General features: G+C 31.6%; 1 protein-coding gene across 8 annotated transcripts in view; it reads left to right on the forward strand.

The window, feature by feature from the left end:
• Nucleotides 1–25,211, forward strand: part of CEP44 (centrosomal protein 44) — an 87,436-nt gene that overhangs the window by 9,817 nt on the left and 52,408 nt on the right. For 7 of the 8 annotated variants that reach the window (XM_051965930.1, XM_051965926.1, XM_051965925.1 and 4 more), the window contains exons 3-9: nucleotides 1,597–1,744; nucleotides 6,121–6,267; nucleotides 7,954–8,073; nucleotides 10,033–10,161; nucleotides 18,860–19,003; nucleotides 23,919–24,128; nucleotides 24,987–25,062. In XM_051965930.1, the coding sequence (XP_051821890.1) occupies nucleotides 1,597–1,744; nucleotides 6,121–6,267; nucleotides 7,954–8,073; nucleotides 10,033–10,161; nucleotides 18,860–19,003; nucleotides 23,919–24,128; nucleotides 24,987–25,062 (974 nt within the window). The remainder of the gene's footprint in view (nucleotides 1–1,596; nucleotides 1,745–6,120; nucleotides 6,268–7,953; nucleotides 8,074–10,032; nucleotides 10,162–18,859; nucleotides 19,004–23,918; nucleotides 24,129–24,986; nucleotides 25,063–25,211) is intronic. The other variant, XM_051965929.1, reaches the window with a different exon arrangement.

Here is a 25,211-nt window from a genome sequence, read left to right on the forward strand (position 1 = left end):
TCAGTCATTTCTTTATTGATGGACATCTTCATAATTTCCAATTTTTTGCTACCACAAAAAACTTGATATAAATTTGCAGCACCAGTCATTTTGATTATAACTGCTTTCTTTTGTTTAACTCTTTAACCATCTAATTAATTTGTTGGTTTAGTGAAAATCTGTAAATTTATTTAGATAGAAAATAAATATTTGTTGTTTTGACATTATGTAATCAATAAATATCTCTTCAACTTTAAGAAGTTCTTTATTTCTTTAAAGAGTGTTTTATAATAGTATTTATCTAAATATAGAGATCCTTAGTTGATAGGTCATATACTTCATGCATTTTGTAATTATTTTGAATAGAATATCCTTTGCTATCCCCAAATGCTATTGGGTCAGCTTTATTGAAATTATTATTTCATTTAGTTTCTTTGCTGGTCCTAGGGCCTTCTACTCAAACCACCAAATTGAAAACAAATAGGGATAGTTTTTCTCTCCTATTGCTAGCATTTCTAGAATTATGTCAGATACCATTGCAGTAATTTTTAATCTTTGCTTTGGGGCTTATTGATAAGGCTTCTTTGCAAATTATATTTGCTTTTGGTTTTAGATACCTACATTTTAGTATATTAAAAATTAATTCTCTGTTCTAATCCTTTGTAAGGTTTTTTTTTTTTTTTTAAGACAAATGCTTTATTTTGTTTAATGCTTTTCCCCCCATTGCTATAATCATGTGATTTGAAGTGTGTCTGTTTTTAATATGATTGTTTATTTTAATGTTGAATTGTTCTTCCATCTTTGGTTTTAACAAGACTCCTCTTTTGATGATATTGAAGCCTTTCTGCTAGGATTTTATTTAAAATTTTGTATTAGTGATACAGATTTATAATTCTCTTTCTTTGCTTCACCCTACTACAAATTAGGGATGAATATAATACTACATAACAATATTATAGTCACCTCAATAATTTGTGTATAACATATATTATATTACTAATTCTTTATGTGTTTAATAGAATTTACCTATAAATTTATCTTTGCAAACTTTTTCTCTTTCCCCTCCAGTTACTTTTCAGCTAATTAATTTTCTGGAATTTGGCTATTTTAAATTAATGAACCACTATTCAGGTATATATAGTAATTAAAACTTTGGTTTTTAATATTAAAGCAGCTATTCAAAGTTAATTCAGATTTTGTTGATAATAAAGATTGGGTTACTTTTAAAAATCTAATGTTCTTCACAATGAAACTTTAAGTAGATAATTTTATGGTAGCTTTTCTTTTTCTTTTGAGGCTCGGTTTTTCTATCTTACTTAGACAGGAAGTACAGCAGCCACTCATGTGTTTGATCCCATTGCTGATTTTTATGGAAGCATTGACCTGCTTTATTTCTAAACTGAGGCAGTTTGCCCCACCTTTTAACATTCTATTTGATTGACTTCAGTTGCACTACAGTATCAAATAGTTGACCAGCCTTATCATCACCCAGTAGTAGAAATAACAAATGTTTGCCACCACTTTAGATAATGATAGCATTTTTAAAGGGAAAAATCTTAAAATTGTGAAGGTCTAATTTTTTGGAATCATTAAAACACTTTTCTTTTCTTCCAACAGTTTAGTAAAAGGAGATCCTGCAGCATATTTGCCTATTATCAGTCATTCCCTGACTTCGTATTCAACTTATGTAGCAGAATTTTTGGTTATCTCCAATACAGAACTTACAGCAAAGAATGATTATCGATTCATTGATTCTGTCTATAAGGTATTGTGAATTTATAGAGCAAGAAACTATAAAATTATTGATTAAAGTGAGGTTTTGGTTTGCATTTGACTATTAGGTTATGTACATCTGTGATATTACCAATAGCTAATTAATTTGAAGAACAGGTTGTAAGTAGTAGATTGACAGTCAGTGAAAGTGTATGTGATTTATCAATTTAAAAGTAATAAAATGTGGCATTTGGATGGAGATAAGAGATTTAACTGCATTCTTTGGGTGTATCATGAATAAAATAAATAAGGAAAATTTAGATGAACTTGATTTCCTAGGCATCATTTTTAAAAAAAAAAAAAAAACCTGCTATAAAATTTAAATGTCTGATTACCAGAATATTTTTTACTCATTTGTACATATTCTGTTAGTAATTTAAGTGGTTTTATCAAGCAAAAATTCCTTGTCCTACGAAACCATCAAACAAAACTCTCAGTATCTAAGTTTTTAGAATCATTCCTGGAAGAAACCTCTTAAATTTTGTTTAGTCCTTATATAAGAAGAAAGTAAGACTCAGATTAGAAGAGCTAATATAGAATCCACATCTCCTTATATCCATTCCATGACACTATCACTGTAAAAAGGTCCAGTTCTATGTCATTATTAGACTAATTAATTTAAAACAATCCAAATTCATCATTAAAAAATTTTAAACTTACGTTTTTGCTTCTTGATAATCTCTGGAGTCATTGGTCCACATGAAGTTAAATTTATCCCTATTCTTCTTCAAGTCTTCTCGTCCTACATAACATCTTCAATGGATATCTGCTGACTTAATATATTCAGTGGATATCTCACTTGGTACCTTTATTGGCAGGTGATGTATCTGCTTTTTAGTATGTTGTCCAGATTTGCCATTGTTTTCCTTCCAAGGAGCAAACATTTTTAAATTTCATGGCTTCATTCTCAAATCTACAGTGATCTTTTGAGCCTAAGAATATAGAACCTGACATTCTTTCTATTCCTTCTCTTTTCATTTCCAGGGAAGTGATAGAACTCATTGCCAATATTTTAGTTTAGTGGGATTTTGTTTGTTTGTTTTGATGTTAAGCTTCAAGATAGTTTTGACACTCTTCTTTCAGTATTATCAAGAAGCTTCTTAATGCCTCTTCACTTTCTGCCATCAAGTAGTGTTATGTGAATATTTGAGAGTGTTGATATTTCTCCTGGAAACTTTAATTACGGCTTTTGAGTCATCCAGCTAGGCATTTTGTATGATGTGCTCTGCATGTAAGTTAAAAGTGACAGTATAAAACCTTGTCATACTCCTTTTCCAATAATCAACTGATTCATGTTCATTTCCCTCTTTTGCTTTTTGGCCTGCATACAAGCTCCTCAGGAGACAAAATAACATAGTATTCTAATCTCTTTGAGGACTTCGCACATTTTGTTTTTGATCCACACCATCAAAGGCTTTAGTGTAGTCATTAAAGCAGAAATATGTTTTTCTGGAACTCCCTTGCTTTCCTTCATAATGCAGTGAATGTTAGCAATTTGTTCTCTAGTTTTTCAAAAACTAGGCCGCTTTTCTTGTAATTCTTGGTTCACATGTTGCTAAAGCCTAATTGCAGAATCTTAAGCATAACTTTGCTGGTGTGTGAAATAAGTACAATTGTTTGGTGATGTGAACATTCTTTAGGATTAGTTTGTAAACTGAATTTTTCCAATACATTGGCCACTCTTGTGGGTTTCCAACATGGTGGCATATTGAGTGCGGTATTTTAACAGCATCGCCTTTAAGAGTTTTAAATAGCTCAGATGGATTTCCATCACCTTCAATAGCCTTATTATTAACAATGCTTCCTAAGGCCTACTTGACTTCATTCTCCATGATGTCTGGCTCTACATCAATAGCTATATCATTGTGGTTATAATTGATATTAAGTCCTTCCTTTCTTTTTTAGGGAGGAAGGGGGGGTGAGGGGGGAGGCTTTCTGGTTAAGTGACTTGCCTGAGGTCACACAGCTACTAAGTATCAGTATCTGAGGCCAAATTTGAAGTTAAGTCCTCCTATCTGTAGGGCTGGTCCTCTGTCTACTGTGCCACCTACCACCTATCTGCCTCAGAAATCTTTCTTGCATAGTCTTTTTGTATATTCTTCCCACATCTTAATATCTTCTGTTTCTGTTAAATCTCTACTATTTTTGTTTTTTATCATGCCTGTTTTTGCATGAGGCATTTCTTTAATAACTTTCTAGGTTTTTTTTTTTTTTTTGAGAGATCTCTTGTCTTTCCTATTCTGTTTTCTTCTATTTCTTTGCTTTGATCATTTATCAAAATTTTCTCCTTTGTCTTATGAGTTTTGCATTCACTTGGGTATATCTTTCTCTTCTCTTCTTTTCTCAGCTACTTGTAAAGTCTCATCCTCCATTTTGCTTTCTTGCTCTTTCTTTGGAATGTTTTCTGTTGCTATCTCCTGTAAAGATTTCAGACCTCTGTCTGTTGTTTTTTGGGCACTCTGTCTAATAGCTCTAATCCCTCAAATCTATTCATTACCTCCACTTCATGTTCACAAATGATATTAATGGTTTAGCCTCCTTTCTTCAACTTAAGTCTGAATTTTGAATAAGATGCTCTTGATCTTAGCTATAGTCAGCCCTAAGTCTTGTTTTAACTGATAGTATAAAGCTTTTTCCACTTTTGGTTGCAATGATTTCTGTATCAGGCATCTAGTAGTGTTCACATATAAAGTTGGCCAGTACAGAAGTCATTGCAACCAAAGGTGGAAAAGCCTAAATGATTAGAGTACAGACTTATATTTGCATGATGCTGAATAGTTTGCCTTGGGATTCAACTAGTATCATTCAGTCATTTTTGAAATTATATTCCAGTACTGCTTTTTTCACTCTTTTATTGACTATCAGAACTCCTCCATTTTTTTTAAGGGATTCTTGCCCATAGTAGTATATCTTGTGATCATCTTAAGTGAATAAAAGCATTTATTTACTAAGTTTTTTGTGTGTACAAAGCACTCTGTTAAGTGATGAAGGTACAGATAGAAAAGTGGGATAGTTCTAGTTGTCATTGAACTCACATTCTCATGGAGGGACAATATTAACAATTCAGATAAGAGTCCCAGGTTTGTGAAGTAATGATTCTTCTTCAGTGCTATTTTCATTGATAAAATCCCTAATGTTGAACTGTTTGACAGAGCCAGAGACATTGATGGCATTTTCATTTTTTCTGGATCTTTGGTAGCTGTGACTACAGTACCTGCAGAAGTAACTGCCAGGCCACATCTCGATGGAATTTGCTTCTCAGTATGATGTCTTCAAGTACTAGGTTGGAAGCAGGACCTGGATGGGGAAAAAGAGGGAAAGGAAGGGAAAAGATAATGTGCTGCCACGGGGAATGACTTGCTGGAAAAACTCAGCATGATCCGATGTTGGTGGTGGCAACAGAGTTAGTTCATTGGAAGCAAGATTGATGCTTTGGTGCATATTCTATCCCTAAGGCTCCTGGTTTTGATCCTGGACTATGTTTATCCAGGGTTTCTAGTAGATGAAAAGGCAATTGTTTATTTTCTTGGTGCATGCTGCCTTCTCTTCCCTTTATTCCTCATAGTGCATTGTTTCTTCAGCTACATCAGTTTCCCCTTAATATTCCATGTCTTCGATGGTAAACAGAGAGGACAACAGCAAGAAATGTTAGGAAATATTGTTGAAGTTAAGAAACAAAAGAAGCCAAAGGAATATAGATTTTATGAAAGCCTCATCCCTGTATATCATGAATCCTAAATAAGAGTGTCCAAAGGCACCAAATATGACCAGTATACAAAGCAAAGAAATTGATTAAATCATTACAAGAGAAAACAACAGATGATTAACCCACTTGTTACATTATTGTCCACATTTTATTTATTTATTTTTTTTATTGCTTTGTATTGCTTTTATATCACATGCTTACTTCAGAACAACTTTCTTCTACCTAATGAGCCATCCTTAATACAAAGGTAGAACCAAGTGAAAGGCCTCCAGAATTTTGGGTTGCTATCCTCCAACCTGATTTGCTTAGTACATAATAATTTATATTAATTACACTTCTGGTTGTTGCACTGTTTGTTTATCCAAGTTTCTAAGTACTTTGATTCCATTTATTATCTCCTAATTTTTGTCTTTTTAAAAGTCAAAAGCTGTCATTTTTATACTTTTAAATCCTGTATATATTCAGAGGCTCTGAGAAATCAACATAGCTAAAAATTATGTACTTTTTCAATTAGGGAAGATATCATTTCATAATCTAGTTAAATAAATTAGACAGATATATTCTCCCATGCACTTTAAGATATTTTAAACAGGAAGAATTCTTATTTTGAAAAAAAATGTCCATATTATGTTGTTTTGTTTTTTGTTTTTTTGTTTTTGTAGCTTCTTCGAGATAAATTTCATTATAAACCAATTTTGACAAAAAAACAGTTTTTCCAGTATGGCTTTGTAGAATGGAAGATTCAGATTGTTTGTGATATTTTGAATTTAGTGATGAAAAAACACAAGGAGCTGTGTAACCTGGATAAGGTACTTCTTTGTTAAGTTATGTAAATTATCTAATGTTTGAATGCATAAAATGTGTTATATTGAGAAAATTCATTGTAAGCATTCCTGTTGAACTATTAAAAGGGGCTTTTAAAATAGCCTTCATGGTTTCAAATTTAAAAAAAAAAAATCACCTGTTTCTTCTAGTACTTTTGCTATTCCCTATCCCACAATTGTGATATAATAAATTAAAATTTTTTTTTTAAAGAAGGGAAAAAAGTCAGCAAACTGCTCTGTATATTGAAAAATTCTGAGAAAAAACAAATATAGTGTACCATACCAATTGGACCTCTTACCTCTGGCAGAGGAGGTAGAATGTCTTCTGATATTTCATCGTTAGGGCCATACTTCTTTGAAATTGCTTATAATTCACTTTTTAGTTTGATAGTTAATTTATTTAAATAATTAATTTTTGGCTTATTAATATAAATCTTTTTACTTGAGGATAGTTTTATAAATATATCAAAACTTTTAAGTCCAATCATTGTCTTATTTTTCAATAATGATAATAGCAATAACTGATTTACATAATACTTTGAATATGTATTGTTTTAAGAGCCTTTTAAAAGTTACTTATTATTAATTTTATTAAGTAATATCCTGATAAGTGAATTGTTCCTATAATTATCCTAATTAAATTTTTTATCTAGCAGGATGAATTCTTCATGAACAAATCCATTTAAATCTAAGAAGTTATTCAACATTGTCTCTGTGGCTTTGATATCTATATTTTCTTACAGTTAATGCTATTTGGGTTTTCCATTTGTAGATTTTTATGCTTTGTTCATTGGTTCGGTTCCATGACATTTTTTGCTTAATCTTTGGTGATAAAGTCTATACAAAAATGTTTTGTTGTGTTAAGCTGAGCAATCAGAACAGATGTGTTAAGTCTTTGCTGTTTCTGCTCATCACTCTGAATATACCAGTTGTTATTTAAAACAAAACAAACAAACAAAAAAAAACACTCGCCATTTCAGGTTCTTTTAAAATGTCTATCCAAATTAACCTTTCAGTTCATTTTTATCATTAATTATTTGATTGAATTATAATGGCAGTCTGGTGTAATTGAAAGAGTCTTATATAGAAGTTAGGTTGTTTCTAATTTAGACTTTTCAGCTAACTAAAAATAATCTAATTTTAATACTTTACATACATTATTTCATTTGATATAGCAACATTGAGATAACTATTTACAGATGTATTTGTCATTTTGTAGATAAGGAAGCGCAAATATATGATAAGCTACATACCTATGATTTCACCATATTTCATTTATCATTATGGGCATTTTTCTTGTATTATTTAAACTTATGTCAGCTAAAATTGGCATCAGCATCATTTCCATAAGCTTCTTTAGACTTGCCAAGTATAGATTTGTTTTATTTTAACTCATGAAATAAAACATAATTTTTTTTAGCATAGCTGTAATCACAAAACTTAAAGTGCTCAATTTTGAAAATAATGGTTCATAGTGATATTGCAGATTTGATACTGATAAAGATAATGATCACTCGTCTCCTGATCTTTGATAGAACTTAAAAAAGCAGCCCTGTTGCTCTGTAGTCACACTTTATATGAATAATTAAGTGGTAAAAATATTTAAAACAATATAAAGGTAAAATATTAAATTGCCAAAAATAATTGTTTTGAATAACTTCCTTCCTTTAGGCTATAGCACAGAAAAAGAAAATTCGTCCTATCAAGTCAGAAGCTTTTATAAATTTTGAGAAAACTCTTGTAGAACCTGTTATTCCTGACTTCACATTCAGGGGTTTCCCTTCAGAACAGGTATGGATGTTTAAAGTCTGTTTTGCTTCATAATAAATATCTTATGATTTGGAATTTGTTAATATACATATAAGAGTACTTTTCTGATTCAGGTTAGGTAAGGAATATAGATAATTTTGACAGAAGTGTACTTATTGATGTATATCAAAGAGGACAGGAACTGTTTTTGTTTTTTCTTGAAATCCCCATGCCAGGCACACAATAAGCACTTTAAAAATGCTGATTGATTGCATTAGTGGCTTCTTGATATTTCTGGGATTATATACACACTCCTCTGGTCTTTAAAACTTTTTACAGTTTGGTTCCAAGCTATCTCCTGGTCTGCTATATATTACTTTTCTTCACTCATGCTACAGGTAACCTGTTCTGACTTAACCATTTTTTATACAAGTACCTCTATTGTTAGTTTATCATCTCTGCTTTTTAGTAAATGGTCAGAGTAAATTATCTTTAGCTACTTATTTTGGTGAAGCAAAAGAGCTCTCAGCAGATCTGGGAATCTAGTGAAGCCTTCTCCTTCTTCACATCTATCCTAACATTTTGCTTTTTGTTTTTAGCCTGGCCTCAGATGTCATAATTGAGGGGAGTGACTTGTACTGAATGGAATTTTGGTCTCTGAAATCACTGGTTACCACCACTACCCACAGATGGGTAGAAGTAATATGCTTAGGTCACAAGCTCTGCCTCCACCTTTACTTCAAAACTTATCATTAGCAAGGGGAGCAAACCTTGGGGAAGAGACACACCATTCTCTCCTATTCCCTGCCATCAATTATTTACTAGTTACTTCTAGTGGGGCAAATGGGATGTGACCTACGCCACATGGGTCAAACCACTACTGCCACTTCAGCTACTACTTCCTGTCATAACCCCAGTGGAAATAGATCCAAAGTTCTGGATCTTCTGGAATTGCAGTGCCCTACTCCTCGAATAATTTATCTTATAGTATGATTCCTGGAGCCATCATCAAGGACAACAGCCCCTATATAAAAGAGGCCTTTAATTCCCACAAACTGCCTACTAACGAATACCCCCTCCTCCAACGGTCCTGCAAACATCCGTGCCTCTCTCTACCCTTCCATTGATTACCAAACCTTCAGCCTCGTCCAGACAATAGCTCTTGTGGATTTGCAACTGAGCCTTTTCTGCAGGTGCTCTAGCCACCCTTACTCAGTCATGGTCTCAACAAGTAAATACTTAGAAATTTTCCTTAAAAAGAAATGTACCTTACTCCTGGCCTCAGAAATAGATATTGTTTTATTAATTGAAATGACAAAGAAGGTGTATTATTGAGTGATTTGCTACTGCATTCAGAAATCCATTAAGCCTCAGACTTACAGCTTAAATTTCAAATATGTATTCCTCTTTTAGAAAAAGAATTCCTTTTCTATTTATATATGCAATGCTTTGCACATACTAAGAGATTTATGATTTTTTAATTCATCTATTAGAGTCCTTAATTTTAGAGATCAGCTCAAAGCTGCATTTTGGTAAAATGAGTTTGGTGGATTGCTTGAGTTTAGGAATTCTGAGTTCTGTGGCCTAAACTCATTTATGGACTAAGGCTGTACTAATTCAATATTCATATGGGGAACCCTGTAGTGGGTAGTCACCAAGTTGCCTAAGGAGGCATGAATGAACCCATTTTAGAAATAGCTGGTCAAGTGCCTATGAATACCTAAAGACAAGGTTTAAAAAAAAAAAAAAAGATCCAGTATCTTCCTACCTGAGACATTTTTAAAAAAATTTTTACCTAATTTATCTACCACTCCCGTGAAATTATCTTATATTTACCTTGCAAGTATGTTGTTTCTCCCAATAGAATATAAAGTGCTTCTGGGAATGAAATATTTTTTCTTGTTTTCATATCCCTAGGACCTCTTTTTATACAGAGCACCAGTTTAGTAAATGCTTGTTATTTTGATAGTATTTCACGTATGTTTTGTTTTTTAAATGCAGAAAAAGCCAATTGTGGAACGTCACCCAAACAGTGAAAACTTTTCTCACATACTCTTTTCTGAAACTGAAGGTAATGAAAATTTTGTTGAACCTGGAAGAGATATTATTGAAATCACCTGTGAATCACAAGTAAGTTTTTTTATCCCTTTACAGTAAATAACAGCATTTGATCTTATAATTAAAATGGAGAACTTAAAAGCTTTATTCAGCTTCCAAAGTATGTTTGTATTTCATTATCTAGCCTGGTTAATTTTTAGCTATTTATGTTGATCTTTACCTTGCTTTATAAAGTCAGTTCAACTCAAATCTGTGGTATATATTTGTACCTTAGACTCAAAACTGTTAATTGAATTAATGAAATATATTAGGTAAGAGTAATAACTAATTTGGATTGGTGATATATGAAGTTCATTTGTAGTGAGATTTTAACAGTTGTGCTTGTGAATAAAAGAGATCTATAATTTTAGTAGAATTTCATACTGTGAAGCGTTATAATTATGATTTTGGTATTTGGCTAGATTTTACATTCATTCATCAAACATTTAAGTGCCAATAATACTCTTGGCAATAAAACCAAAACCAAAAATACTTTGAAGGATCTCTGCCTTCAAAGAGCTTTTATTCTTTTGATAGAAAAACAACTTGTATATTGAATATTTAAGTACAAAATATATATAAAATAATTTCTAGGAGCAAAAAAAAAAAAAATTACAGTTGTGAGATTAATGGTACCTCACTACACCTTGAAGAAAGCTAGAGATTCCCAGAAACTTCCCATCCCCCTATCTTCTATTCTTTTATCCTCATTCCTGTCGCACTTCCACAATGCCTTTCCTTTTCACAAAGCTAAGAAAAAAAACCAGTACATTTGTTAATTAAGAGATCATTGGTAACTTTTATAGAGTAGTTTTAATAGGTCAGATGACATGGCAAAATGCTGAGAAATAAGAGAAAATAAAGACACAGAATAATAGATTTTTCTAGATGTCCCTCTGAAAGGGAGGATAGATTTTGAAGGGATGTTACAGGAGTGCTTTCTTCTTTAGGATTGGAGAATATTTGTAGGATATTTATATATTTGTAGACATATTTGTAGGAAGCTGAGAAAGAAGCAGTAATCAGGCAGTCTGCTGAAGAAAATAGAAAGAGATGGATTTAAGAGTTCAAACAGAAAGAAGGTGGTAAGGGTCACTTTACTGAACACTAAAATGAAGTAGGAGAAATGAGGATTGGCTTTAAAGGAGAGGAAGAGTAGGCAAGAAGAAGGGCTTATTGGGAAATGATTTCTGTTTTATCAAGAAACTATGAAATGAAATTCTGAACTGAAAGATATATAGGAGGAGATATTATTGAGATATGAGAGAATAAAAGTCTTGAAGTAACCTGTAATGGCAGATGGGATAGAGAGAAGCAATTGGAGAGAAGTAAAAGGATTGCCTGTATGTGTTGAGGAATCTCTTGAGATTAGATAGTACAGGAAGTGAGGAAAGTGACTTTAGAGGAGGGGTGATGGTCTGGCAGAATATCTAAGGATGTAGAAATTAAAGATCCCTTCTACAATTGATTTGGGAGATAAGAGGAAAAACAGGAGAGCATTTAATCAGTGCATTCAAACTGTCATTTTGGGAGCTCCATGTAAAATGAATTGGAGAGAATTTAGTCTATATCCAGGGAGATTAGAAGTCTTTTTCAGTGGTCTAGGCAACAGGTAATGAGGACCTAAGTAACATTGTTTACTGTGTTGGTAGAGAGAAGAAAACTGATATGAGCATTATAGATGTGAAAAATCAAGAAAACCTGGCAACTTACTGAATTGATTGAGGTAGAAGAAAGAGTTGAGTGTTGACTCTTAAAGTTACAAATCTGAATAGATAATTATGTTGACCTCAAAGGAAGTTAGGAAGAGGAGGGAGGGAAAGACATTTTAAAGAACATGTGATGGTTTCTCTTTTAGACATGGTGAAGTTTTAAGATGCATATGAAACATTCAGTTCAAAATGTCTACTTGGATAGTTAATAGTATGTGGAATTGAAATTCAAGAGAGAAACCAAACCTGAATGTATAGATCCGGGTGTCTTCTACTATAAGGATTACTGTTTAATTTTTTTTTAAATGATGTCAGTTGAATTTTATACTATTATCTTTGTGCACATGATTTCCAAACCTATATATTCAGACCTAGTTATTCTTCTGAACTCTATTCCTATATCACCTATGTATAAGAGTTTAGCAATTGAGGGTGGGGTGGATTTCATCAATATCTCATTAATTTGACATTATTCAAATGAATTTCTCAGATAGCTGAAACTTACTAAAGTACAAAAATGATAAATGATTTTGATGGGTTTTTAAAAAAATATTTCTTAGATTTTTAAAAAATTTATTTTAAACTTCAATGAAAAATAAGGGGAAAAAATATTACCATGTACATAGCAGAATCTGAGAGAGGATTTAGTCGTAAACTATTTTAGGAAAACCCATATAATAATTACCATATATTGTTTAAAAAACTATCTAGCTTTTCTTTTCTTCCTTTCAGGTTTTCTTTTGTCCCCTACGGTGCACTTTTGACTTTATTTCCCCTTACCCCAAAGAAGGCTACAATTAGGTGCAGACATACACATATATGTAAGATTATAAAATGTACATATATAAACATTCACATAGATATCTACATACATGTATACAGTCATACACATAAATGTAAGAAAGTACTATGTTTATTTCCATTTTTCATATGTTTCTCTCAAAGTGGATAGCATCTTCCTTCATAAGTCCAAATCTTTCCATTATTTTCTAAATGAACCAGCTTATCATTTCCTATATCACAGCAATATTTTAACCCAATTACATTCTGAGAGACTGTCTATAAAAGTTTTTTCCTTTCATTTCCTTCTGTTCTTCACTGTGTGGGTTTTATTTATACAAGAAAGTCTTAATTCAAATTAGTCAAAATGATTCTTTTTATACTTCAGAAATTTAAAATAATCAGAATTATCATTTTACACTTCAATGTTCTTGTTTTATAATACAATATAAAATAAGGTCTGATGCTGCGAATCTTATCTCTTTACATCTTTCCTTTTTTTTTTTTTTTTTTTTAGTTTCTGACCTTTTGTTTTTCCAAATTAACTTTAGTTTTTTCTAACTCAGATTTCTTTTTTAGTAATTTAATTGGGATGGCCTTATGTAAACTAACCCTAGTTAGATTGTCTTTTTAAAAAAATTATATTGACTGAGATGATTGAGGCCAGTTTCAATTATCTTGTGATGAAGACAGCCATCTACACTTAGAGTGTGGAAACTGAGTGTAGATCACAACATAGCATTTTCACTCTTTTTGTTGTTATTTGCTTGCATTTTATTTTCTTTCACATTTTTTTTCTTTTTTGATCTATTGTGCAGCAAGATAATTGTATAAATATGTATGCATATATTGGATTTAACATATATTTTTAACACATTTAACATATTGGATTACTTGCCATGTAGGGGAAGGAGTAAAGGAAAAGGAAGGGGGAATTTGTAATACAAGGTTTTGCAAGGGTCAGTGTTGAAAAATTATCCACGCATATGTTTTGAAAATAAAAAGCTTTAATTAGAAAAATAAATAAAATCAAATTATATTGACTTTACTTATCCACAAACAATAAATATTCATTTTTAGATCTAACTTTATTGTGTAGAAAGTGTTTCATGTTTATATTTGTATAGTTCCTCTTTTTGTTTTGGCAGGTAACAATTTTAAGGTATTTTATACTGTACAGTTATTTTAAATGGTCTAAAACAATGTTGAATAATATGACTGATACATGGTATAATTTCCCCATTTTTCTCTTTTGATAAAATCTAAGCTTTAGTTTTGCCTGAGATCATGATTACTGCCCCTGTTTTTTTTTTTTCATAATTCTAATTCCTAATTTTTATTTTTTGTTTTTGTGTATCTCATTTTTCTAGCATTTCTTGAAAACAACGTTGTTAAACTCAGATTTTTAATCTTAAAAGTTTTCATTTTGTGAGTAAATTCATCCCATTCACATTTTTACTGTAATTGTTATTTTCCTCACTTTCTTTCTCATTCTGTTTTACCCTGTCCCTCCTCCTTTTCTGCTGTACTTCCACTGCTACCTTCCCCTCGTATTCCTTACCCTACCTACCTTCCAACAATCCTTCCCTTAGCTTCTCCTCTGCCCCTGTCCCCTTGTCCTCATTTCTTTCTGATTTTAGAAGACTTTTATATTTTGCTAGATGTATCTGTCTTATCTAATTTGTATGTGTGTGTGTGTGTGTCTGTTTTTTCCTTCTTTAACCCATTCTCATTAAGAGTAAGATGTCCTCTCCTATTAGCTTCTGAATCAATTTTTCTTTTTGTGCTTCATTTCTGAGAGAACTGCTCCTCTTTATCTCTTCCTAAAGTTTTTGAAATCACCCCATCACATTCATCTTGACCCAAGCCTTTCAAACTTCCCAAATAAAAATGTCATAAAAGAACCGATATTTTCATATGTAAGTAAACAATTTGATCTTATTGAGTCAGCAATTTAAAATAATCAGAATTATCATTTTATACTTCAGTGTTCTTGTTTTATAATACAGTATAGAATAAGGTTTAATGCTACTGAATCTGCTCTCTATTTTTCCCGTTTTTGTTGTTGTTCCTGACCTTTTGTTTTTCCAAATTAACTTTATTTTTTTCTAACTCCGATAATTTTTTTAGTCATTTAATGGATGTTAGCTTGTCTTTTTTAAAAAATTATATTGTCTGAGATGATGGAAGACACTTCCAATTATCAATTATCTTGTGATGAAGAGAGCCATCTACACCCGGAGAGAGGACTATGGAAACTGGGTGTGGATCACAACATAGCTTTTTCACTCTTTATAATTGGTCCTAAATGTATAATTTGGCCTTTTAAAAATAAGGACTTTAACACAAGGCAGTATCTTGCCACTGGATCCAGATGGCTCCAGAGGAGAAAGTGAAGTTGATGACTTTGCATAGGAAACCCTAACTTAAATCCATTTCACTTGCATTTCATGGCATCGCCTCTCTGAAAGCATGGTCTTCTTTCAGGAGGAGGGACAAATAAATTTCTGTGAGTAGCCAATTGAGCAATACAAATCATTTTCTATTATTTTCTTTGCCCTTCTTTTCCTTCCTTTCCTCTTCCCTTACCTCCATCTACATAAGGTATCATACCTTATGCTCTTTGGGTGCTCTTGCCAAAGGAATATAAATTTTGACTGCTGAAACATTTCAAGATATATATCTTGGGATTTACTGGCTTGATTTCTTAAAGACTTTTTGCCTTAAACCCAAGTCACTCTGACTTGTCTTTTATTTGTCAGCAGTAGATTTCAGACTAAGCCCTACTGGGTTATTATTTGGGCCCTGGTTCTTAGAGTAAATATAAATAGAAGTTCTTTGTTTTGGCCAGAAACCCTCAAGGTCTTTTCTTCCCATTATAAAGTAAGAGAGATCATTCTCTATCTCAAATGTTTATATTTCTCTTGGATGTTAGATGTTAAAATTTCCCTTTTAAATTTTGCAGTTTTTGTCATAAATATCTTGGTTTTTCACTTCGTTAAATGTCCTTTTGTTTTTCCCATTCAGAATTATACTTAACTTTGTTGAGTAAGTTACCTTTGATCATAATCCTAGTTCTTTTGTTTTGCTCTAAGAAATAGAGTATTCCAAGACCTTGATCCTTTAATATAGTGAATGCTGAATCTTGTATAATCTTTATTGTAGCTCCATAGTATTTAAATTATCTTGTTGCTTCCAGTATTCCTTAACTTGGGAGATTTGAAAGCTGATTGTAATATTTCTAAAAGTTTTCCTCCTGAGAACTCTTTCAGTTGGTAATAGTGGATTTTTTTCTATTTTTGCTTTGTTTTCTTGTTCTAGAAATTCTGAGCAGTTTTCCTTGATAATATCTTATATCAAGATTCTTTTTTATCATAATTTTCTGACTATTCTTAATATATCCTTAACCTGTTCTTCAGTTCAGTTGTTTTTTCTGATGAGATATTTCTTTTCCACTTTCTCATTCTTTTGATTTTTTTTTTTTTTTATGTATTAGAGCATCATTAGGTTTCCCTTTGCCCAATTTGTTTTCAAGGAATTATTTTCTTATGTTTTTAATTTTTTTATTTTAAATTGGTTGACTCGTAATTTTCTTGGATTCCCCCCTTTTAAAAAATGTTTTCCTCAATCTCTCTGATTTTTAAAGTTCTTTAAACTTTAAAGTGCTCTTTTGAGCTTGAGATCATTTGACATTTCTCATTGAAAAAAAGAGATAGTTTTTAGCTCCATTATCTTTCTCTGAATTTGAACCAGTAGTTCTCTTTCCACATAGTAAATTATCTGTGGTTGGGTTCTTTTAAAGCCTTTGCTTGTTCTTTTTGTTTGTTTTGTTTTTAATACTTTTAGTACAATTAAATTCTACACCCAAGTTATAAGAAATAATGTTCTAAGCCTCAGGTCCTTCTTTATGTGTTATTTTTTGAGGTCTGTCCTGCGACTCAACTTTTAGGCTTTCCTCTCCTCTTCTAAGCCAAAGACCCTTCTGTGGCTACAAAATATAGCTGTCCTTTCTTCCCTGGAACTGAAACCAGGGACTCTGCTCTCCTGCAGGTGCCCACAGCCAATAGGTTCCTGATTCCTTCTACTACTGCATTCACCAGGTACTAATTCCTGTTCTGTGGCATAGGCAGTCTGGATAGCACAATTGTGCTTGGTGTCCCTTTTCTGTGGAAATCCCTTTTCCTTTATTGGACATTCAGGCTCAGTTGCCTCTTTCATCCTTAGATGAAAGTTTCTTAGACTAAAACTGCCTTTCTATCCCAGTTGTCTTTAGGGCTTATATTTGATTCCACAGAATTGACTGGAGTTGTTTGTACTTCATTGGTACTGAACTTCAAGTCCCTGTAGAGCAAGTCTTTGTTGGGGTCTTCTTAGTAGAACAATTCTTTGCCCTACTTTGCATTTTTTTTTTTTTCCTTAAGGCAGTTTTTTTTTCCCCGTGGAAGAAATTTGTAGACCCATAAGCTTTTTGACCTTCACCATTTTCCCAGAATCTTCTCCCTCAAATTTCTCAAAGAGAACACTGACCACACTTTAATCTCTTCTTGATATCTTTAGGTCTTCAATATGAGCATTGATAAATAAACACAATATCTAAGAATATTGTCTTTTAAATATAGAAGATCAGGATTGGCTGTTTCTATTTAGAGGATGGTTTGCTGGATGTTTGATCTCCATATCACTATATCATAATTTAAACTATGGGAAGGAAAAAAGAGGAATTGTTTCTGTGAAGAAATAGGTTCTGAATTTTAAACAATTCAGGTACATATAAATTTTACAGCAACAATTCTAAGTTGGGGACTGCATATTCAACAATAAATAGTATACATTACATGCCCTCTCTCACAGGCAAAGATGATGCTCCTAACCAGGTTAGAGTGGTTTTTCTAGATATTTTGTTTATATCATCTTCTTTTCAAATACCATCCCTTGTTACAAGGAATTAAAAAATTAGTTAGCAAACACAATTTTAAGTATAAGCAATGGGCCTACTTTTAATATTCTACATCTGAAGAGAAAGACCTAGCTTGTCTATGTCTGACTATGACTCAATGTAGGGTTTTCTTGGCAATGATATAGATTTGGTTTGCCATTTACTTAAGTTGAATGACTTATCCCAGATCATGCAGCTTGTAAAGCCTGAGGCTGGATTTGAACTCGGCATCTTCCTCATGCCAGGCCCAGTGCTTTATTCACTGAGCCATCTAGCTGCGTCTATCAAGTTTTCTCATTTTACATGTTCTTAACTCCTTAATTTGTACTTATTTTTAGTTGCATAAAGATACAGGTATTACTGGTGTAAGCAGAAGACTTAAATGTTTTGGCTTGCTTACTTCCTAACATACTGTACGCAGTAATGTCCTCCCCAAATTGCCAAACTCTACAGGTTATCACGCCTTAGTGTATATGCTGATGTCCTTATATACTACAGTGTTTAGAAGTGCCCCTGAGAGCTTAAGTTTTCAGTTCGAGGTACCCCTAAATTATCTTTTTTAGTATTGGCCTCTCATTATGGCTACTCTCAGCAGTTCTCTTCTCCCATCACTGCTCCTAATCTTATTAATACATCTGCTGTTGCTGCCCTCTCACTACTGCTTCTGGTTTGTACTACTCTCTTGTTTCTTTTGTTTCTTAACTTTTTGTCTCTTGTTGATTCACCCATACTTCTCAGCCATCTTTTAATATATATTACCAGCCAAAATATTCTTTCCTGTGTGGTAAATGTTCACTAATCAGAAATGCATCAAATATAACTTCAAAAAATAAGACATACTAGGTTGTTTTAAAGATTGTTTTTTGAAGCCTCCAGGTTGTGTTGTTTTTGCATCATAATTATTTCCCAATATTTCTTTGCTCTGACTTTGGCTCATTAGCTTTTTACTTTATAACTAAGATAAACAATTAAGTAAAATCTATAGCATTTGCTGTGGTATTCCACCTCTCTTGTTCCTTTCTACTTCTCTTGTCAGGAGAATGTGTTTTCTATTTCTCAGAAAGAAGATTGTTCTTTACCAATGATCTGAGTTCAGTTACTTTTTGGCGCTATGGGCTTTATTTGTTTTTGCTTTTGAAATCATTGTCATTGCTTTTGTTGTTTTCTGCTCTTGATACTAGATGTTTTTCCTGAACACCAGGTACTTTATACCAAATAAAAACAAAGTCAAATACTAAAAAGAACTTCAATCTTGAGTATGGTATTTTAAAACCTAACAGGTATTTTTTAATAATTATTTCAGGACACAGAACTTAATGCTAAGATTGAAGACCTACGGCGTATGCTTGCTGAATGTCAAGAAAAACTTAAAAAACAGATATTGATAGAGGATAAGTTACGTTATTTGGAAGAACAACTGAAAGGAAAAGTGATTATGCAGGAACTGGTCTGGAATAATCTTTTTAAATTTAAAAATATATTGATATCTTTTGTTTTTACATAACTTTAAGTTAGATATAACTTTACAATTACAAAATTACTTTTACTTACTCCTTTCCCCAACAATCCCTCTCTTGTAGTAATTTTTTATGTTTATGTATGTATAATTCTGTATTTGTATCACTTAAATATACACACATACACACACACACACATAAAAGAACATTTTAACACAGTTATCCAGTAACAACCAAGTTTTCCATTTCTGAATAGAAGATGGTGGAAGATATTTTCTTATTTTTAATCTGGAGTTTATCATCTGTATTCACTTTCTTAATATTCTTTCTATTTGTTTTTCTTGGTTCTTCCTATTTTATTCTGTGTCATACTATAAAAGTTTTCCAGTTCTCTCTGAATTTGTAATATTCACAGTTTCTTATGGCACAGTAATATACCTTTACATTCATGTACCATATTCTGGTTAGCCATTCCTTAGGAATAGGCAGCTACCTTGTTTTTTCTTCTTTGCTATCACAGAAAGTGCTGTTATCAGTATATAAGGCATGTTACAAAAAAAATTGCTTTTTCCAAAATGGTTGGACCCTGTCACAGCTTCGTATACAAGGTCCCTTCTCCATCCCCCCAACATTGTCTATTTAATTTTCCTATCTTTTCCAGTTGGCTAGGTATTAAGTAAAACCTCCAAATTGTTTGATTTTCCTCTCTTTTATTAGTTATTTGGAACCATCTCATTTTTATTTACTAATAATCTATAGTAATTCTTTTCAGAACGCCTTGTGTATAGCCTTTTACCATTTATCCCTTGGAGGAGGGAAAAGTTGCTTCTTGGTCTACTTTTATTTATATCTTCAATATCAGACCTATTAGAGATATTTGATGTAATTCTTTCCCACATTTGACAACTTTTTAAACTAGTTGGATTGATTTTGTTTGTGTAAGAGGTTTTCATTTGTATGTAATCAAAATTACCTATATTATCTTTTGATTGGCTCTTCCTTTTTTGGTTAAAAATTGTTAAAAACAAAAAACATGTCTCCCATGTCATTAGCTATGAAAGGTATCTGAACTGGTTTTCTTTTAATTCTTTTTGGTTCTTTTTTCATCTACTCTCCTCCTCAGATCTGCCTTTATTTTTTAACCAGTACAAAATTTTGGTACTGCATTTTATCATAATTTGAGGTGAAAAGTATTAATACTATCTTTTAACTTTTTCTTTTTGTTTCCCTTAAGACGCTATATCTTTTATCCTGCCAAATGAATCATTATTTTGCCTACATATAAATTATCATATATAATATAAATGTATATAAAATAGCATATATAAATAGTTTGGTTAACATAATATTAAATTTGTAATCTAATTTAAGTAGTGATTTTTTTTTTATCATATTGGCATTGTCCAGCCATGAGAGTGAATATTCCTCAAGTTAAAGAATTAATTTTTATAATTTTATATTTGTATTTTATATTATATTTTTAAATTTTATTTTATGATTTGTATTTATATGTCTTGAATATGCCTTAGGTTAACTCCCACATTATGATGAATTTTGTTATTTTAATGGGACTTCCCATTTTATTTTCTCTTAAATTTAGCACTGCATAGAAATCCTTGGTGTGTATGTGTGTGTGTGTGTGAATTCTTAACCTGACTCCCTTTACTAAAAACAATTGTTTCAGTTTCTTTGCTAATTCTGCATGGTTTTCTGAATGAGCCATAGTGTTATCAACAAATTTCCTGTCTGTATTTAGGTCTTTAATTTCTTTGCATGCTGCTTTTGATAACATTTTAACATTTGATAACTATTTCAATTTGTGTAGAAACTGAAGGACCATCTTTACTTTAGTCATTAATTTAATGAGAAAGCTTAAGACCATCTTTACTTTAGTCATTAATTTAATGAGAAAGCTTATAGTGCTTCAAATGGCAAATTATACTAGCTTTTGTTTTTAAATACACACTTTCTATCATTTTTTTTTAAAGTGACTTCTATATCTATACTTATAAAGAGTTTTGCATAAATGAGTATTGTAGTTTGTCAAAGACTTTCCAAATCTATTGATATTATAAGAATTGTAGTGTTTTTGTTTTTTTCTATTTTAAAATAAGTTTTATTAATTTTTAAAATGTCACTATTATTTTCCTTTCTGTCAAGAAAGCCATGCCTTAAAGCAAATAATATTTTTTAAAGACAGTAAGAGGAAAAAAAGTGAAAAAAATTAATATGTTTGAACAAATAAAATTAACATCTGAACAAATAATGAAACATTTTTTAAATGTAGAGGCAACTGGGTAGTGTAGAACACAATAAGCTTTAAGTAAACACTAGCTGTTATTATAATGGACATTATAATGGACATCTGATTCCCCATTGTTGCATAGAGGTGGGAATGTCTTCTCTTATCTCTTCTTTTGAGCCAGCTTGTTCTTTATAAGTTTTCAACATTGCCTTTTGATTTTATCAGTATGTGTTTTTATATAATTCTTGGTGTTAATGTGATTGTATATTTTTTCTTGGCTCTTTTCCACTCTATATTAGTTCATGTAAAACTTTCCATGCTTTTTTCTTTATCACATTAAGTCTTTTTTTTTTTTAAATGAAGCATAATTATATTGTTACGTTCAAATACAACTCGATTGAATACAATTGAAATACAATTTCATTTAGCCATTCCCCAACAGATGAGCATCTGCTTTTCTTTCTTTGCTACCATAAAATTATTTGCTGTCATAAAAAGTACGACTATAAATACTTAGGTATTTTCCTTTTATCACTGACCTCCTGAGATATATGCTTAATAATGGAATTTCAGATATTTTCGTCACTATGTAATTCCAAATTATTTTTCAAAGTTGTTCTGATTAACACCTCTACCAACAATGTCTCAGTGTACCTATTTTCCTATAAATCCTCCAAAATTTAATATTCTCATTTTTATAAGACGTTTAGCATAATGTTGTAGTTTATAAAATATTTTCCTATATAATTGATGTGAATTTATGGTATATGATGTTTTTGTTTTTTGATATGATTATTATGTTCATTGATTAACCAATAATGATTATTCTTGGATCTCTAGCATAACTTAAGCATAGTCTTCTGAATAATTTTAGGGATTTATTCCTATAGATTTTTTTCCCTAGGATTTTATTTAAAACTTTAAAATCATTATTCTTTAGTAAATAACTGATCTCTAATTCTCTCACACACACATTCTCTCTCTTTCTCTCTCTCTCTCTCTCTCTCTCTCTCTCTCTCTCTGCTTTGTTTTCCCCTGATTTGGATGTCTGAATTATATTTGTCTTACGAAAGGAGTTTGGTAGTGTGCTTTCTTTTTCAACTTTTGAGAATCATGTAATAAAGGGATTGAGAGGATATTATAGAACTAGAAAGAGAGAAGACAACTGAGAAAATATCTTCAAATATCTATGATATAAGGGTATAATATCTGAGATAGAAACCTAAAATATATATAAGTTCAAAAGTTGTTCACCAAAAGATACAGAGTCTAAGACAATAAAATGAGCCGTGCACATCAAAATAACATGAAGCTTCACCTCACACCTAGTTAATTGGTAAAGGTGACAAAAGATAGGAATGGTCAGTTTTAAAGGGGTGTAGAAAGATGGGCACATTAATGGACTCTTGGTAGAGCTATGAATGCATCCAACCATCATAAAAGTAAATTGGATTTATAGAGGGGGAGGGATGAAAATGTCCTTCCTTACCTTTTGAGCTAGAGACTCCTCTTCTTCTGAGGTATGTACTTCAAAGGGAGCCTAATGTCTGAGATTTTAAAAAATGACTATTTGCATTAAAAATTGCATAAAATATTTTACACAAAAATATATCACTCCTCTTTGAAGGTTACCTATACTTTTGACATTATTTGGTAAAACAATTACAAATGGCTATAAATAAATTATAGCATATGAATGCAGTGAATGTTGCTCTGTGCTAAGAAACAGTCACTGATAAATACAAAAGAGCATAGCAAGAATTATATGACCTAATACAAAGTGAAGTAGAAACAGGTATATTCAATTACCCTAACAGTGTAAAATGGAAAGAAATTAGGCATATAAAAATTGAAATTGAACGATGTGAAAGTATGTCAGCCACGATTGTCTCCTTCCTTTTGCATAGAGAGGAGACTTTGAGAATGAAACACTTCAGATTATATCAGACTCTTTAAATGTATTGGTTTTTCTAATTTACGATATGATTCCTTGCAAAGGGTAGAGTTAAAGGGTAATTTGGGAAATATAGATGAAGTGAAAACAAAAGATAATACTAGAAGGCAGAAATATCAACATATGTAATATTCTGAACCCATTATCCTTGCCCTACATATATTATCTAATGTGAAGTGAGGTGTGTACCCTTCATTTTATATTCTGAAGAACCAATATGTGTTTGGCTGAGTTCAGCTGCCCCTTTTAACATTGTTTTTAATATTCTAACCTTTGTGTAGGGACAAATAGGTGGATAGAGTGCTAGGCCTAGAATCAGAAAGAATTCAAATGAGATTGAATTCATTTAAGGTTTGTGTAACCCTAGAATGATCATTAACCCCATTTGTCTCAGTTTGCTCATCTATAAAATGAGCTGGCAAAATGGGAAACCACTTCAAATCTTTGCCAAGAAAACCCCAAATGGTCCTATAAAAAGTTGGACATGACAGAAAAAATGAATAAAAAGCCTTTGTGTATTTTCTCTTGGTGTTGCTGCTGGGTGCTTTTACTAAAGACTAGATTCTACATTCTTTTACTGTAAATGCTGAACAATCTGTTAGAAATGGGGGGGAGGGGGGGCAGGAAGTTTGCCATTATTTTAGAAGAACTTTCATCATGGGACTAGATAATAAAACTTATTGATTTTTTATTATTATTCTTTCAGGACTCTGATATAAATTTTGAGATTGCAGAAATACGAAATATTCTTGCTGAATGTCAAGAAAAACTTAAAAAACAGAGTTTGATAGAGGATAAGTTACGTTATTTGGAAGAACAGCTGAAAGGAAAAGTGATTATAGATGAAATGGTCTGGAATAATCTTTTAAGTCGTGTCACCCTCCTTGAAACAGAAATGCTCCTACACTTTAAAAAGGTATTTTATATTCCTTAAAGCATTTTTAAAATATGCTGAAACTTTATATTCATCTTTATGAAATAAAAGATGTGGTAAAAATTTAATAACCCTTGATTAAGCAGACTTTTTAAAATTAAATAATTAATATTAACTGGCATTTATATAGTTCTTTTAAAATTACAAAGGAGTATGCCTACATTATTTTGAAACTTTACAAAAACTCTATGAAGTAAATACTGCATGTATTATCCCCATTTTATAGGTTTGGAAACTAAGCCTCAGGTTAAATGACTTGCTTACAGTTATATTCCTAATTGGTGTTTGAAACAAAATTCCTGATGCCACGTCCAGCCCTCTATTCCCTACATCAGGCCAGAGAATCTGATAAACTTGATGATGGTTTTGAAATAACTTTGTTTCTAATAGTATTTAAAATCAGGTAAGTTATTATCTGACTTTCTTTTCAAAGAGGCTCTGAAATTCTGTCATTTGATATATAACCCAAGGAGACAATAAATTGAGCAATTTTTATTTTCTTTGATCAAAATGATACACAGTTAATCTCTTTGCTCTTCTTTCTCTTCCATCACAACAATCTAATAAATTACATTAAAACATTTGCTGTGCTTTTGGCTCTCACGTTGTGAAAACCACATTCTCTGGTCTGTCAGACAAGTTCGTTACTTTTATTCCCTTCAGACAAAACTTAATATGCTAATAATAATACTTTCAGAAAAATACTATCCTTTGTTTTTACTTATAAAAAGAGGGTTTTTTTTTTTTTTTAAATACAAAGATGCTAGTGTAATTTGATTTAATGTAAATTTTGGTTATGTTAATATATTTATACCTTAAGTTCCAAAAATTTCATTTCAGTATGATGTACCTTCAGATTCTGCTGATATGAAAGAGGACCATAAGTACAGCAGAAACAGGGATCTATCATCTCCTGGTGAGTTCTTGAATAATAACAGTATTTGCCACGCCTACCTCAGAATTTTATAAAGGTCATAGGTTGTCATGAGATACTAGTTATATTCACTAATTATATTTAATCATTTTACTTTGGCATAATTAAAATATCAACATAAAATATTTTAT

This window comes from Antechinus flavipes, chromosome 6 (assembly GCF_016432865.1).
Source record: "Antechinus flavipes isolate AdamAnt ecotype Samford, QLD, Australia chromosome 6, AdamAnt_v2, whole genome shotgun sequence".
Classification (NCBI taxonomy): domain Eukaryota; kingdom Metazoa; phylum Chordata; class Mammalia; order Dasyuromorphia; family Dasyuridae; genus Antechinus; species Antechinus flavipes.